This window comes from Sinohyriopsis cumingii, chromosome 16, assembly GCF_028554795.1.
Source record: "Sinohyriopsis cumingii isolate HCF-2022 chromosome 16, ASM2855479v2, whole genome shotgun sequence".
Lineage (NCBI taxonomy): Eukaryota > Metazoa > Mollusca > Bivalvia > Unionida > Unionidae > Sinohyriopsis > Sinohyriopsis cumingii.
Window position 1 is genome coordinate 4,807,241 of NC_142976.1, and position 18,368 is coordinate 4,825,608.

At 38.4% G+C, this 18,368-nt stretch overlaps 1 protein-coding gene across 4 annotated transcripts in view; it reads right to left on the reverse strand.

The window, feature by feature from the left end:
- LOC149779856 (protein fantom-like) overlaps positions 1-18,368 on the reverse strand; it is a 197,238-nt gene that overhangs the window by 85,249 nt on the left and 93,621 nt on the right. For all 4 annotated transcript variants that reach the window (XM_089936526.1, XM_089936527.1, XM_089936524.1 and 1 more), the window contains exons 21-22: positions 4,725-4,840; positions 305-374 (exon numbers count right to left, since the gene is read on the reverse strand). In XM_089936526.1, the coding sequence (XP_089792652.1) occupies positions 305-374; positions 4,725-4,840 (186 nt within the window). The remainder of the gene's footprint in view (positions 1-304; positions 375-4,724; positions 4,841-18,368) is intronic.

Genomic DNA, 18,368 nt, shown 5'->3' on the forward strand with positions numbered 1-18,368 from the left:
TATAATTTTTTTTCTGGTTGACATATGTCAATATCTCTTGATGAAAAATATAATTAAAAAAATAACTGCTAACTACAGCCTATGCTCTTCTGGTCTTCAAAGATATGATTAATAAGAATAACGTCAGAACAATTCTCAAGCTCAATGAAGTAGACATTTTTCATTGATTTACATTTGCCCAAAATTCTGACCGATTTCTTATACTACAAAAATCAAATATCGCATGAGTTGATATTAATTTATTCTGATTCAGGGGTTTTATGAAAATTGAGAAAAATATCTATAAATTAATTTTTCAACAAACCTTCTGAATATAATGCAAGAAGAAGTCATCCACCTTCACAATGTACTGAGATGTGAAACCAAACTCTGGGCTGAAAACAAAAAGAATATGCTGTTACAGAACATGATAAAAATCGTAATTTTCAATTATGAAAACATACCCAAATCTACTGTGGTTTCATTTTTCAATAGGGTACTAATTTCTGTGGATTTTATTATTGCTCCAGATCAAGAACTAATGAAAAATAATTCACATATGATGCAAAGACACCCCCCCCCTTCTTATACATTCCTAGCAATCGACAAAACTCAGATATGTGATAATTCAACTTCATTATTGTAATAAAATATTGTCTTTCACACTTTTTAATTCAATATACATGTAAGCAATATCGAGTAGCTGCCAGTTCTGCTTACAACCTTAAAAAAATATGTCAGATCAGTAAGGAGAGACAGATAAATGTAATAAATGGAAATAATTATTAAGTACTGGTATTACTGAACATTTTAAAAGCATAATGAACCAATCTAGGAAAATTAGATCTAATGCTTATTTATCTTTCATTCAACTGAACTGTTGGTATAATTATCAGCATGAAAATAACTGCACCTATGTTTTTTTTATGTGATTTCAAATCTACCCACAGTTGTAATTTATCTGAATGAATATTCTACATAAAGCATAAATAAATGCCAGCAGTTCTTACTGCTGGTAGGAAACCTCTAAGTTAAATTTTAAACCCTTCTGATAATAAATCTCTTTTACCACCTCACTCTTAACCCAATGGTAAAACAGACTATAAAAAAAGAATTATTGCTGGAAGCATAAGTATCGATGAATACTACGTATATATAGACACTTGTTACAACCCAGTACTAAAACTCATACATCAATTTTGTTGTTGTTATTATGGGGTTTAATGCCATTTTTCAGCACAATATATTACATGGTGGTAAGTATAACTGGTGGAAAAAAAACCTGGCAAAACACCAGGAAGAGCCACCAGCCCATGAGAAGCTACAAGCAAGCTTTCTTACATACCTCCACACATTAATTATGTTCAGACAACCCTACTAAATAAACATCGTATCAATAACGTCTCCTGCTAGACACATGCTGTTGCCATATAAACAACCTGGAAATTACAAAATGAGATAGGTCCAACTTTTTCTAAGCCATAGATAACTACTGCTAGGTCTGAGCTCACTGACATTTTCTTGTGGGGGATCTAACTTTAATTTTACCTCTCTTTATCACCTTGATCACCAGAATGTACAGATGGTACAACTTGTGGTTTAAGTAAAATATCATACACAAATGTGGTGTGGTAACTTGGTGTTACTGGCTGTGTCAGATTCAATTGATGCTAAGCACATGGAAAGAACAAGGTGTAAGGGATCTTGACATGTGTTTGATTTGTACATCGTGTAAGAGTTCTCGACAGGTGTTTGAGTTGTACATGGTGTCAAGGATCTTGACAGGTGCTTCATTTGTACATCAAGTAAGGGATCTTGACATGTGTTTGATTTGAACATGAGTTAACGGATCTTGACATGTTTTTGATTTGTACAAGTCATGACGTAAGGGATCTTGACAGGTGTTTGATTTGTACAAGTCATGATGTAAGGGATCTTGACAGGTTTTTGATTTGTACAAGTCAAGATGTAAGGAATCTTGACAGGTGTTTGATTTGTACTAATACTGGCATCAGTCACATTTTAAATATTCAGGCAATCAACCTATGATGTCAGCATATTTTTGGAATTTTGTATTTTTGATTTGGGTATCTACTGAGTTAATCCACAAAATTAAATACCAATAAATATGTGAATTTTGACAGAGACAAATCCACAAATTATGTACCCACTAAACTGTATTCTTTTCACAAAAGCACAAAACTGTATCCCCACATAATAAATTCAACAACAGGGTTTCAAATTGTAAAATATGCTTCCATAACATTTTCAAGAAAAAAAATGGTGATTTCAAGAAAGGAATATATTCAAAATAATTTTATGAAATCAATTTAATTAATTAAAACTATACTTTATTCTTAAAACTGAAGATGGGCCATTATTACTGATAACTCCATGTATTACAGATGCATACCAAAACATACATCTATAAGAAAAAAGATAGAGGAAATATATTCTCATGTTTTTAAGGTACTTAAATCTTTTGACTGTTGTTGTTGTTGTGGGGTTTAACGCCATTTTTCAGCACACAATAGGCTATGCATGGTGGCCAGTATTAATGGTGGAGGAAGAACCCGGGAAAACCCCAGGAAGAACCACTGACCCACGAGAAGCTACTGGAAAGCTTTCTCACATACCCACATTGGCCGAATCCTAGACTCGAACCCACACAGACAGAGGTGAGATGGCAGTGATCCGTAACGGAGAGCGCTTTAGACCACTCGGCCACTCGTGGCCCCTAAATCTTTTGAATCATGAAGTAATTGTTCAAATGTTTGTGCAGACAAACATTTCTGCTAACTTTCTTTTGTCATACTTTGTTTGTGTTTTGTGGGTTTATCACCATTTTCAGCACATGATGGGCTATACAAGGCAGAAAGTATATTTGGTGGAGGAAGAACACGGGAAAATCCTGGGAAGAACCACCAGACCATGTGAATCTACTGGCAAGTTCTCTCACATACCCAGACTGATGGAGCTAAGACTCAAACACATGCAAACAGATGTATGATGTCAGTGATCTTAAAAGGGTATGTGTGAGTATGTGTGTGATTTCGATTTTTAATGCAGCTTTAACAATTTTTCAGTCATATCGCTACGATGTCTGCAGTGTGGCAGTTTATAGTGATGTCTAGCACTGGGGCATCATGCCACAGACATGTAGCATGATGTCCCACCCAGCCACATTATCCCGACATCAGGCCGACCAGTCCTAACACTAACCTCTTAATGCTGAGCGCCAAGCGAGGCAGCAGTTAGTACCATTTTTATAAGTCTTTGGTATGACTCAGCTGATTTGACAGATGTTACCCAGTGGAATTTCAAATAACTAAGATATTAATAACTGATATGTCATCATGATAATGATATTATTAGTAAAACTAAAATATTGATAACTGACTTATCATCTGAATATAATATTATTATTGCTACTAGGATACTGGCATTTGACCAATAATCAGAATAATGACAATTAGCACAACATTTTACAGATCTGACACAGATGCTCCTACCAAACTGATGAGAACTTGATTCAGTAATCAAGGGCAACATGTTTTAGATGAGACATGAGCCATAATTCTGTCAAATTTTGTTGGCAATCAGTGAAAATTTAACTTAATCTGTTTTCTAAATATAAAACTTCATAAAAAATTTGGATTCAATCCAGAAAGTTTTTTAAAAGTTTTTGAGTGAAAACAAAATATATGATGAAGAGATTATTGTGATTGACAGAAGTGAGAGGATGGAATGACGAACAGGATGGAATGGGACAAAATAGATGTGGAAAAAACTATAAGGTTTTTCCACAGATATAACAAGGGAATATAAATTTCTTCCAATATGAATGTTTATAACTTTAAAGTGAATACTAAAACTTTCATGAAAACTTGGATAACTGATTAAATTTGTCAGCTATACTGTGACAATTATCTATGTGCCAGACTATCAGACCTGACTGGTTCAACAACCTTTTTGTGTAGTTAAACCTGCCAACAACAGCATGACTACCAGTCACTAGACCATCAAATCTGACTGGTATAGGTAAACCTTGCCAGCAATACTAATGCCAAGCAGTCACTGGAATTTTCACATATAAAATGAATGGACAATGGGGTCACTAATGTACATGTGATAAACAAAAATACAGTAATCAAAAGGTATCTTACTTTTTGACTCCATCATGAATAAATTTAGAAACATTACCCAGTTCCAAGAATGATAATGGAAAATTATAATCAAAAGGTGTCCTAATTCCTGAGTCAATGATCAATCAGAAACATGAAACAAGTAAATGGATGATACAAGGAGGAAGGAAAGTAAGTGATCACACTGTATTCTGAATACAAAATGGAAATAGGAATGGGATTATAGTATATACTCATTTACAAGTTCGATCCAAATGTCAAGTGCATAGACCCATATCTGCCATTGCTTAATGTTTTGGCAGAACTGGGTCTATAGTTTGTTAGGAGTAATCAGCAGAACAAACAACATAGGCACTGATCTGTCATTGCATTACACAATGACATTAGGTTCTGTACCGTTGTTTGCAGATGAAGCTGACTGATAAGCAAGCACATACAGTACTCAATTACAAGTGCTGAAAAGAAGCTTCAGCTTTCCTGGACACTTATAGAATGATTCATGACAATCCAACATTTAATGACACTATAGCAAATTATATGACTGTGAGTGGGTGTAAATATCTCGGCTCTTACAATCACATCCATAAGCCCATTTAATACCTTGATCCTCTCAAGACTGGTGTAGATTGAATCTCATATTCAAAAAATTCCCAGGTACAGAAGAGAGCTGGATCTTCATCTCCGATAAGCTTGACAGCCTCTTGTGAAAGTGTTACCTAAAATAAGAATTGGGATAAAATATAACACAAATGCCAAAAATTCTGTGCAACTAGTTTCGCATTTATGCTTCTTCAGGCATGAAAAGTTTGGAAAAACTAATTTTAACCTGGCAATTAAATTTACTTATACTGCATCTAGTACACATTTCATTTTCAGATGTAAATGTAATACAAAATGTTGAATACACTATCTCTACAGATATTCATATCAAGGAAACTAAAATCCACCAATATGTGGAATATTCTTCATGTCATGTAAAAATGGTATACCATACAGCCAGGCCAAAAGATACCGAAGCATTATTTCAGATGATTGTCAATTACAAAATTCATTGAATAAATTACAAACATATTTCCAAAACAGAAATTATTCTACACATATAATTGATTCTGTGCTGAACAAAGCCTGTAATCTTACTCAACATGAGGCTTTAAACACAGCAAAATGTAAAATAGAGAAAAATATAATTCCTTTCACAAATCAATAAAATCCTTCATTACCTAATATAGGTTATATAATTAAAAAATATTACAGTCTCCTAAATTTATCAAAATAAAACCAGCATAAAATCACTTTACAAAAATAAACCAATTCTCGCTTATAGAAGACCAAAGAATTTGCAAGATTTTCTAATTAGAACTAAACAGAACATTAAAAAAGACAATTTTGGTCATCTAAATGTAACAGACACGGGTGCTCTCAATGTGCAAACATAGAAGAAAGTACTTCTTTTAGTAGATCTAACACAAAAGAGGTATTTTCTCTACGTCATAACACTAACTGCATATCAACAGATGTGATTTATTTGATAACCTTAAAAAAAGTTTAGCATGCAATATGTTGGACAAACATATAAACAAATTTCTAAGAGAATGAATAATCATCGCTTTCTTATAAAAAATTTTATAGAGATCCTCAGTTTTCCTCTAATATTTCAACACACTTTAACACAATAATCACTCTTTACTCGATTTTTCTTTCATGCCAGTAGATATTGTGCATGTTGACATGAATAGACTCATAAAAGAAACTTATTTGATTCATAAGTTAGATATGTTGTATCCTAATGGCCTTAATGCCAATGCACTATATAAAATTGTATAATTTCTGATGTACTGTATATCTTTTAAAACAATATAATTATATGTATGACTGTTTGTCTCTATTTTACTCTGTTATTTTACGTAAGAAATACTAACAATGAATGACAGGTCGTTAAAACTTGTGGTCTTAATGTAAGTTTCAAGTTATGACAGTGAGTAAATCTCATGTCATAATTTTGAACCCTTTGAAACTTTTCCATTTTTATCCCTACCTAAAGTCAAGCTGAATTATGAAAAAAAAAACTTAGTCCTCACTCTTTATGGCTTGATTGCTAGTAAGTTCATGAATGCAACACCCTGTGTATCAATACCAATCTAACTTGAGTATCTCCTCTACATCCAACAAGGCATGTATAATAAAGACACATTCCTTATATGTGTAATAAAGACACATTCCTTATATGTATAATAAAGACAGCAGCAGAGGGGCTGTACAGACCGAAACTTTTTGCACAATAAACCCCTCCAGGAAACTATTCCTCGATAGAGGGCTTATTTCGACGAAATAAACCCTTCTATTCAGAATACAGGACAAAAAAAAATGTCCCCCGAAAACTCGAAGAGTTTCCAGGGACAAACTCGTTGAGTTTGCACTGACAACTTGGGTTACTTCAATAAATCTGAAACAGTTTCCGTGGCGGGGTCGTTATTGAAAAATCCATGGGTCGGGTCCATCCCCTCTGCTGCTCTGGGAAATGAGTTTCCAAGGAAAAACATTTTTATGTTGCAAATAGTGTATCAAGTCCAATACGGTATCTTGTTCTGGGATCGTGTAAATTTATTGTCACAAATCCGTGAGGTTTTCTTTGAGCATGACTGAAGAAATTTTTAAATTTATTTAAATCCATATCGCCACCACACCAGGTTTGATGAATATTTCTCAGTGTATGTGTATCAACTCCATTGAATATCGCAAGAAGATTACAATTATCCCTGATTACTTTAGGAATTTGTGTATAACGCTGAGTAACATAAATCACATCAGTGTTTTTGTGACGTCCCCGGGAAAATATTCTTGCGGGATTTTTTTGCTTGTCCAACATAACATCATCATACACTACTAGGTTGTTAATTGATTCATCAAGATCCTCGACGCTGGGGGCTTCTTCGATATCAGTGATAAATTCAACAACATCCTCACCGTCTTTACTCAGCGCGCTTGCACTCTCATTAAAATCTTTTATAACGTTATAGCATCGTTGATCATCTACAGATGGAGCTATCAAATACAGTTTATCCCATTTCATCCACTTCATTATCAAGTTCAGCAACAGCTGTGTTTTACCTGAACCGGATGGCCCAATTATAATCGCGCGGATAGAGTTTGGTAGCACTGAATTATGCTTAACTGGCTCTTTCTTTTTTGTCGCAGAAAAATCTGTAATTTCCATTTGTATATAAAGAATAATAATTATGGATCTATATTGTGTGAAGTGTAAGGCACGAACCCCTACGAATGATCTAACAACCATTACAACAAAAAATAACAGACAAGCACTTTCTGGTAAGTGTACGCGATGTGGCACAAAAAAATTTAGATTTCAAAAAAAAAGCGAGAATTTAGCGGAGGTGACATTGCAGCCAAACTTGGAAAGCTCCCCGGAACTCCCTGGGCAAAGTATCCCGGAGAAAAACATCTCCCAGGATACAATTACTGCGGTCCAGGGACCCGACTAGATATCAGACTTGATGAACAATCTAAACCAAAACCGGGAGAGTATCCGATAAACGCTATCGACGCAGCGTGTCACATACATGATGTTGCTTATCGAAGTAAAGATCTACAAGACAGGCATATCGCGGATGTGAAATTAATTCATGCACTAAGCGCCATAAAAAATAAATCATTTAAGGAGTCACTCGCTAATTGGTTAGTAAGATCAGCGATGAAATCTAAATTAGTATTAGGCGCTGGATAATTAAATAAAAATGCAAGCGATTTATTATTCCCCAATCGGATACTGGAGAGGTAACTCAGCAATTAATAAACTCGCCAACGCAGCATCAGTAACACGCGAGGTTGCCAAAAATTGGCTATCAAAACAAGCAATATGGCAAATCTACTTACCACCACCTCGACAAATCAACTTTGCACATTTTGATGTTAGTGTGCCCAATGAAGTTCATCAGGCTGACATACTATTCCTGCCTCATGATACTGTCCGTAGAAAAATATACAAATACGCGCTAACAGTAGTTGATGTTGCCAGTAGATACAAAGAAGCAGAACCGTTAGCGACTAAAACAGCGTCCGAAGTCGCCTCTGCGTTTAAACGAATTTATCAACGAGGACCTCTAAACTGGCCACGATTATTACAAGTTGATCCTGGCAAGGAATTTCAGGGCGCGGTGTCATCACTGACAAAGCAGCATAACGTTACCATACGACGAGGACATACTGAAATTCATCGGGATCAGGCAATTGTTGAGCGATTTAATAGAACACTCGCTGAGAGATTATTCGGATACCAGTACGCGAGGGAATTCATTTACGATACGAGATCTCGTGAATGGGTTGCAAGACTGCCAAACGTGATAGCCGCACTGAATAATGAAATTACCAGAACAACAAACATGAGACCTGTAAATGCAATCACAAAAAAATATATACCCCGCGTCAGTGAACGCGGACAACAGCAACAAAATGTTTCAACGCAGCCAGGGACGCTAGCGTCCCCACTGCTGGGTAATGTCACCGTTAGGTATTTATACGAACCAGGCGAACTAGAAGGAGGAAAAAAAAGAGCAACCGATCCCACATGGAGTGTTACTACACATAAGATATCCAGCATAACCAGATCAACTGGGAGAAACGCAATCTACAGATTAGATTCGACTGCTCCTCAACGCGGATTTAAACGCGAGCAACTTCAGGTGATTCCCGAGGATACACAATTACCACCCCGATCACTAAAGTGATCCGCACTGAAGTGATTCAATCATTTAAATAACTGCAGCAACACCTCTGCGTCGGTTACACTCAAGACAGGTCAACATCACATTTTCACGTGTATGACCGCGACTGCTATCTATTCTATCTACGGTGAATTGCCTTGGGTCGTTTTTCGAATACTGCCACAGCAATAAACAATTACAACTCGCACAGTGATTATTCTGCTGTTGTTGTAATTGTATTACAAATTCAACATCCAAACTTTGTTTGGGATCAAACTCTCTACCATTTTTTTTGTCGCTCTGTTTGTAACCGGCTAATTTCTTTCTTATTGTGTCATCAGCGATTGAGCTGTCGTTGACAACATCATCTAATACAATTCTTCGTAACTGACCTATCCTTCTTACTCTTGACACGGCTAAATAAACTAAATTTGACCACTCGATGCGATCATCAACAATCCAAACTGTTGTATCTGAAATAGTTAGTCCCTGCGAACTGTGGATGGTCATAGCGTATCCTAGCGTCCACGGGGATTTGCTCATTTTCAGTGCCTGTTCAACAGCATCAACATCAACTGTGACAATATCATTTAATACTAAATTCTGTTTCTCCGGACCCGACGCAGTCAGGCGCCCTGGAATATCAACATCAATATTCTGCAATCGCGTATCAGCTGGTCTATAACACAACGGCACTGGCAACATGGGAAATTTCTTCTGATGTAACTGAAATAACCGCTGCTGAAGTGTGTCCCTGACTATCTTTCTACTTGCCACAATTAAATCACCTGGTTTCCACGTTTCCCAAAAGTCGCTCAGCGAAGTCTCTGGAATTATTTCACGCATTATCTCACACTGGACTTTATTGGTTTGTAGCCTGATCAGTGCCTTAAACTCTTTCAGCGTTTCATCGAGTGCTCTAACATCGTTAGTTATTTCCTCATAATAATCTACAAAAGTTTTCAGCCACTCGTGTGGAGATTCACCTGTAAATGGGGGTGGTTGACCATGATCGCCGCACATCACCACTGCGGTATTTTTCTTTAGCAGCCAATCCAGAAACTGTTTTAATGTATCCAACGGCACAGTGTCTATCTCATCCCAGATGATTTTCTCGGGAATATATTTCGTTCCCATTCGTTCAGGTGTCCACGTGCCGCCGCTGTATTTGAAAAAACTGTGATACGTGCACGCGTTAACATCCCGTTGTCTCATCTCCCTGGCAAGTCTGTGTGTGGGTGTTAGCACAATCATGTCAGAGTTTCTAAATAATTCAATCGCTCGAGTTGTTTTACCAGAACCACCAGGACCGTTCAGATAAACTGTTTTGTGTCTTGTAACAGGATCGTGCACCGGCGGCAACAACGAAGTTGCCCCCGACGAAACCATCGAAGATATTTCTGCGCTGCGATACTCATCCTCGATTTCAACATCAGCCGATTTACAATATCCGTGTAACATTTCATTCTTTATTCTCCACGAGCCCCACGATGGATCATCCGATATAACATTATCCAACAGCGCTGAGTGTTTTTTATCAATATAAAATGAATCCGTTGCAACTCTCACTGCGGCAACAGGGAATCTATTGATCATCGACAACAAATTTATGGATACATAAGCCAGCATCGAAGATCTCAAATGTATGTACTGAGATGATTCTCCGTCAATATAACTAAAAACAGTCCCTAGTTTTTCCCCGTTTGACAGAAACACATCTTTGCGGTTACAGAACATGTTGTTCGTGGCTGCATCAGCGACAATAAGATCCAATTCAGTCTTGTCCATGATTAATCGACTGTGATGTTGTTTATGATCATACGCTCCACCTTGAGTGAATTTCCCTATTATTCTTCGTCCTAGATCTTTTGCTGTGCTTTCATCATTTCTGAGTTTGCTTTTAAGTACTTCAGGAGCTTTCTTGATGATAGCGTCGATAGAAGTTTCTGGATATTCTCGTGACCAATCTTCGATGACTTCTTCTAACGTAACCGGCGTTGGAGTTGGCAACCAAACTTTGGTTTGACGACAATAACATATAATCGCTTCGCTGACCGTCAGCGACAACAGTATTCGACTGTCAAGCATGTATCGCAATAACACTATCGGTGCCCATCGCTTCTCAACGAAATGTCTGCCAAACCAAACATAACACACAGGATGTAAATCCTTAGCGAATTTAAACGACGACACACAAGCAAATCCGGTCAAGTCAAAATCGGGTAAAACACCGTTGACAGCTACTCTTGTCATGGTATTGCCAGCGTGGCCAAACCGTTTAAAATATTCGCTGCATTCTCCACGCCCAAGGAAACTTCCTGGATAACACGCCGTCATGTCCACGGATATCATACCGCGGTGATCATACTGAGTATTCCACAAACCGCCGTGTCCGTATTCGACACAGCTCTGCTGGATATCAGCAAGAAAACTTTTCGGAGTTGGTCTCCATGAATTTCGTTCCCGGGCTACATGCGCGACAACACCCGGGACAGTAAAACAGTGTGTCAGTAACGTATCAGTGTTGCCAGCATGATATTTTTCTGCGAGTTTTTTCATTTCCTGCTGTAACGCCATTGTTCTGTATATTTCCCCGTTGGGTCTCACAAACTGATCATATTCTCCATCTTCGCTACTTCTGAATAACCACACAGACACTGGATCGGTTTTACTTATCTGATAAATAAAATCAAACATGCTCCCAGAATTGCTTTGCAATTCCGGATAATACTTCACAACACGGTCTTGCGGAAATATCCTAACCGAGTCAGTCCAGGCGTGACTGTTATGATCGATAATAGTTATTGGTGTTCCACGGGAATTGTATTTACACTCATACAATACCTCACCGGTTAACGATGAAACCGTTATAGGAAATTTTAGTAATCGCTCTAGCTCAGCAACATCATTTATTGACGCTCCTTTATCCGCTACTCGTGTCGCCCACGCTGTTATTTTAGTTTGTCTTAGCGGTGTTAGGCCGTTTCCTCGCATTGCATTTTTAAAATGTTCCATTACTCGCTCAGCTACACAATTTAACACCGACACCTTCATCGGTTTGAGTTTATCAACGCGTGGTTTCTTCATCGGATAAATTAAATAAACAACTGCGGTCACAGGATACGCTCTGGCATAATATGGTATATCAATCCCAACAAGTACTCCCGGTTTTGAGTCTTTACTTAACAGAACGGTTTTTCCACGAACGCCTCTGGCATCAAGAACAGGGTCTAGTTTGTCTCTGATAATCCACGTTCCCTCGCCGACTCCAACAATAAATTTTATCTGTACGAAATATCTTCTATCGTCGAGATACCCAATTATGTTACGCGCGATTGTATCGTTCATGGTAGCATCAATGATACGGTCACGAGAAATGCTCGCGTTTCCGAGGATAATTTTATACGAAGACCACGTGTGTGCGGCACCATCACGACGAAACTCTTCTTTGGCATTCTTGATAACACCAATTACCTCTGCTAACTCTCTTCGTCGTGGATCAGCGGTTAACCGGTCAAGATCGAATCTAGAACCTGATATGGGTTTTATTCTGGATAGTCTTTCAAAACCCATTATTATAATTAAGACAAATATTTAAATAGACAAATATATTATATGATGAACCAATGCAAGTGGATCAAACTAAATTCATCAGCGCCGTGTAGCAAACCCTGCAGAGGCGAATACTGTGGACAACATGCTCAACAGGTCCGCGGTGGGAGTCTAGGACCGATACCGTGTATCAGATGCGGCATTGGAGTACGAGGAAAAACGCAATTATGTTCAGCGTGTGGTGGAAAACGCTATCGAGAACTAAAACGGTATTATGATAAAAAAAATCCAGACTGTGATAACGCTCTCAAATGCGAGCGTGATTACATAAATAAGTTTTCAGACAAATTATGAATTAGACAATGATTTGCTTATAGTATAATGAATCAAGAATTCGTCCGACATCCAACTATTCCAAATTATGAGGCAAACCGAGATGGCATAGTGAGAAACTACAGGCTGAGGAAACAAGTTGGTACAGTTGATAATGCTGGTTATTTAAGATTTACTGTTAGGAAAGGGAGGTATTTATGTCATCGTTTCGTCTATGAGGTTTTTAACGGAGAGATCCCTAAAGGCCTTGTCATTGATCATATTAACGGGAACAGACTTGATAACAGTATTGAAAACCTTCAAGCGATCACTCAGAGCAAGAATACCATACGAGGAAGAGTTAAATGTAAAACAGCTATAAGAAGAGCAGTGAAATCTGTGAATGTTGAGACTCGTGAAGAAATAATATTTCAATCAATGAGCGCAGCCGGTAGGTATTTCGGTATTTGTCCACCTTCTGTACAGCATGTCGCAGATGGGATCTACAAAACAGCATTTTCAAAGAAGCTCAAACAGAAGATTTCATTCTGTTATATAACTCTTATCGTTGACACAAACGACGATAACTCCTCCGAGAGTGTGTAACGCTTTGCAGAGTTGTCGTTGCTGGTCAGAGGATTTGCTCCCCCTAAGAAAGCCACCTTGATAAAATATTTTATCGAGTTCATAACATGTAATCATTTATTTACCGTAGAATATATATTTTTTTACAAACAATATCCTCGTTTTACTGAATATATCCGACTGTTTTGCTCTTCTGTGCTTGTTATATGACCGCGCTTAAGAAAACATACAATTAAAATATTTTAAACAAGTCCCGCCCACTGCTAGAGCGAATTTCCAACTCGCAAGTAACAGTTGGGTTATATACGAAATCGCTCCCTAAGACCTTTGGGTCGATCGAAAGTCAGCACGCGCAAGCAAAACCATAAATTTAATCCGCCAATGGCGGGTGTCTTTTGTGCACCATCCAATGGTCGATTCAATGGATGGTTTTGCTCTGCTGCTGACCGTAGAAAATGACCCACCTGTGTATGTTTGTGTCGTCATAGGATAAGGTCTTAGGATAAGTTAGGATAAGATTACATGTTCATTGTGCCTTTACTTGCTGTCATACTCGAATCAGAGGTTAAAGGTTGTCTGTTCTGTACCGTCTCTTAGGATAAGATTACATGTTCATTGTACCTTTGCTTGCTGTGATACTCGAATCAGAGGTAAAGGTTGTCTGTTCTGTACCGTCTCTTAGGATAAGATTACATGTTCATTGTACCTTTGCTTGCTGTGATACTCGAATCAGAGGTAAAGGTTGTTTGTGTTGTCAAATAAATGTTTGCCGGGCCTGCTAGAGAACTCGATCCTAGAAGCCAGGGCTGTCTCGTCTTGTAAATAAATGTGCCTCTGAGTCACTTGGCAGTCAGAGGGGTCCGTCCTTAGGATAAGTTACGTGTTATATGTTTGTCCTTGTCAATTCACTAAACACGTCCTCTTGAACCTATAGAACGTTATTTGACGATCTAGAGGCTCTTGCAGGGGATAAAGTGTTTCGTGTTACATGTTGTATTGTCATGTCGGAAGCAGTCCTCGTGGGGTTCTAGAACGTTATTTGACGATCTAGGCCCTTGCAGGGGATAAATGTTTCCGACTGTCTCGTTTTGTTTTGGAAAGCTAGCGTTTCTCATGCAAAGTGTTTCTATTAAAAATATAAAAATATATAATAATATGAATCACGAAAATATAAATACCATACTTGTTGAAATTAAAGAATTACAACAGCGAGGTTTTAATATTTTACTAGACACTGAAACAATTATGTCAGATTTTGAATCCTTGAATGAGCTATCACGCTTGGGGAAGAACAATCTCCCTGCTCGTTATAGGTTCATTAAGGGTTTGCAAGATCGTGTTTACAGATCACTTGCCGGGATAACTGAAAATCAGGTATCTGAATTTATTCCACTGTGCCGTGCAGTTGAGAAGATTCGTCTTGGATTGTCACAAGAGTATGAGACTCGAAAATTAATTAGCACCAGGGTGAGACGGTTAAAAGGTTATATAAAGAATCTAGACACGGAAATGCCTTGCATTTCTGACAAAAATACTAGTGTTTCTGACTACGAGGCCGACAAGGAAGTATAAACCGCATAGCGTGTGACTCACAGCACAAAGTGAAAGTAGAACCTGAGAACGCTAGCGCCCCCCCCCCCCCGCTTGGAGTGTAAAGCACATTTCCACGGGTAAAAAAAAAAGTGTATTATTTTTTTTGCCCTTGGAAACTCAAAGAGTTTCTCAAGTGAAGGGCGCTTTCAGATTTTCAGGATTTGCTTAAGCGTTTCAACATCAATACAGGAATGAGAATAGTTCATAATCTGTTCTCGTTGACACCAAACTATGATCATATGATTTTGCTGTAGCTCTGTTAATTGTGACGGAGTTAACAAGAAGTCTTCGTCACCATACACGTCAATAACTATTTTAACGGGGAAATACTGTTCTGGGAATGTCTGTATTTGAAATGCGGTTTTTATTGCCTCGTAAAGAATTTGCTTATCATGAATATGAACTCGTGCATGAATGTACTCGGGTTGATACATTATACACAACCGTTTTTTTTTAAATGCGTGCTAGCACTTTCAACGATAACTTATGCTGGTTTTGATAGGGTATTTGCACGATAAAATGACGAAAATGGATCAGTGCAGAAAAAAAAACTATTATAAATATTATGGATCCCTTGACTTAGGACTTCACCAGTAAGTTTATACTAACAGTCTCGTCACGCAGGTCCAACAAATTCCCCCTCTGGTCGGTGAGTTTGAAATTTATCGTTGACAACCACGGGTTATGACACCGTAGATAGACCGGATTGATTGGTTCTTGCACAATCAGAAAACCAGGGGGGTCTCTTGGTGTGAACGTATACAGGATAAACCCCTGTTGTGCCGTCGTAGTATCTGATGCGCTGTAACTGCCATCGATGACGTCACATACAAGATTGACCGCAATAACATCTGTGATATTTACGATCCCGGGTGAGATGTGTCTGCCATCGGATGCTGTACTGTTGTCGTGCTTGAGAATAACAGGTTGTGGTTTTATTCGTTCGTACGCGGCAAGAATATCTTCGAAAGATTGATCGATGAGATCAGAGACTGATTTTCTCAGCTCGGGCACGTTATATCCAGGAAATTTAAAATCTGAAATATCATTCACTTGAATACCATATTTAATTGCAAAATCTGCTCTGGCTATCTGTCTATAATTATCATCGATATAGTCTTTAAGATCCAGTAAAGCCTGAATTATTCTTAGATTTATAGTTTCCATGGCCGATGCGAGTTTGTTTAGTTTTTCTATGGTTGTGATAATATTATCACGCGGACTTGTTAAATCAGAAATATAATCTTGGAAATATACTCGCAAGAGTTGTAGCTGTTGTTTATGTACTAGATTGATCGGAATAAATAATTCAGATTCTATATCATCTAGACGGTAAACACGGAGCTCCTGCCCCCCCTTAACACGTGGAGCTTCTATACTCCAAGTATCGGGCATTAAAGTACTTTTTCTTGCTAGTAATTGATCTGCAAGGAGTAAATAATAATTGTACTCGAGGTCGTGTAGTGCTTCTTTATAGGTCATAAAATCCGATTTTTCAGGTTTTGGTGGACGAGGTTTAACCTCGGGGGCCTTTGGCCATCCTAATAATGTTCGGATTGAGCTGTTATAAATATCCACGGCGTATCCTGGCGTTGAGATTTCAATGACCGCAGACAGCGTTGGTTCATGAGCTGTTATAGATATTTTGGCTTCCTTGCCGGTGATTCGTTTTATTTGGCGTTGTATCTCATTATTGATTTCTTCGATCTGATAACTCCCAGTGGGAAGTGTAATTGTATTCCAGTCAAGTTCACCCTGTTCGCCGGAGTCGGCTTTGCTTTTCCCGAACACGAATGAATTATTTGGCTGCAGACCACCAAATGATGCCGACCTAACATTGGGCCAGCTGTGATACACACTGAGCTTTGCTAACGCGATTTCACTCACTGGAATTGGAGTTCGAAAATTAATACCGAATTCTGGTGTCGTCGAGGACACTGAGATCATTGTGGTCCTTACCGGTGTTGTGTTTGTGACTATTTGTTGAAGCAGTTCTATTGACATTATTTATTTGTTTAGTTTTCAAATAGTCATTGTACGCATCTGACATTAGTTTGAATTCAGAATCTGATATCGTAGCGTCGCTACTTTGCACGTCTAACGATGATGATATCAGCGATGATAATTTCTGATATGCGGTCGTGGCTGTATTTAATTTTGTCGTGTAATCGTGTAATTTTGTGTTAGCACATGATGATATTTTTTTTGCTATGATGCCGAAAACTCCAGCTGTTGTTGTGGCCGCGGAAACACAGATCGTGGCGGCGACTGCTGCAGTTACCGGAGTGACCGCTGATAGTATTGCTCCGGCAGATGCAACAACGGCAGATACTGAATAAACCATAATATCCAGCACTGTTATGCGGCGCTTGTATTTTTTTACTTTTTGACTAGTTACTTCGATGACAGTTTTTAACTCAGATTGCCACTCACGGACTTGATTGTATCGATATTGTTGAGCATCTGGCGTCGTTGACATTATTCAATTACGCGGTAACCAATTGAGGCGTTGCAGCGACGAATTCCAAACAAAACCAGTAAGATGTTGCTGTTAAACTATCGTCCTCGGCTTCAAGCATAAATGTTTCCTCGGTTCCGCTGTTTAGTATTACAGTGCAAACCCCGGAATACTTATCGGTGGAATGTCTCCAAGGATATGTTGTGAAGATTTCAAATTTAGCGGCTGAAAACACAGACAACCTGTAAACACCGGTGGCTGTTGCTGTATATTTGATAGTGTTATTTTGTCGTGACCATGTTGCGAATCCCGATGATACCGTGAATACGATGTTGGTGATATGCCCCGGAGTAACTCCAGTGGGAACTTTAATCAAACTGGTTTTGTTAACGATATCAGGAATACCCGATACGATATCCTGCTGTGTTTGTTTGATCGTGTTAATGTCGGTCTTTACATCAGCGAGTTTTACATCGACGACTGGAGGAGTCCCAAAGAACTTATCCACGACCTCATCAGTTTTTACGAAGTTTCTTCGAAATCTTGTAAACGCGCCCACGTGAACATCATGCTCTGCATGCAGCGTATTTAGTTTACCGTTGACGATGTCCACGTATTGTTTGTTTGACGCATCCTGGTCGGATTCGGGATTCGCTAACGCGGTTATTTTGTTGCCGCTCATGCTGAGTTCGCCTGTCATCGTGTCACCGGCTTTTTTCACACATTTATCAACACCTTTATCAATACTGTCTTTGATGCTTGCGATTGATATATTCGAGTCCTTGATCCGGCCGCCATCACTAAATGCAACGAAGTTATCCTTGGTAGCTCCAAGAACTCTGCGAATTATATCATTCCACTTAATGTTGCTCGTTCTTAGTTTTCCTTGCCTGTCTTGGAAAATAGCAACTTCATCTGGGTCAACTCCAGCTATATTCAAAAGATTATCGACTTCATCTTTGGTCGCATATTTTGAGAGATCAGCATCTGTGCTTGGTTTACCTCCTCGTGTGAAAGGTCTTCCGT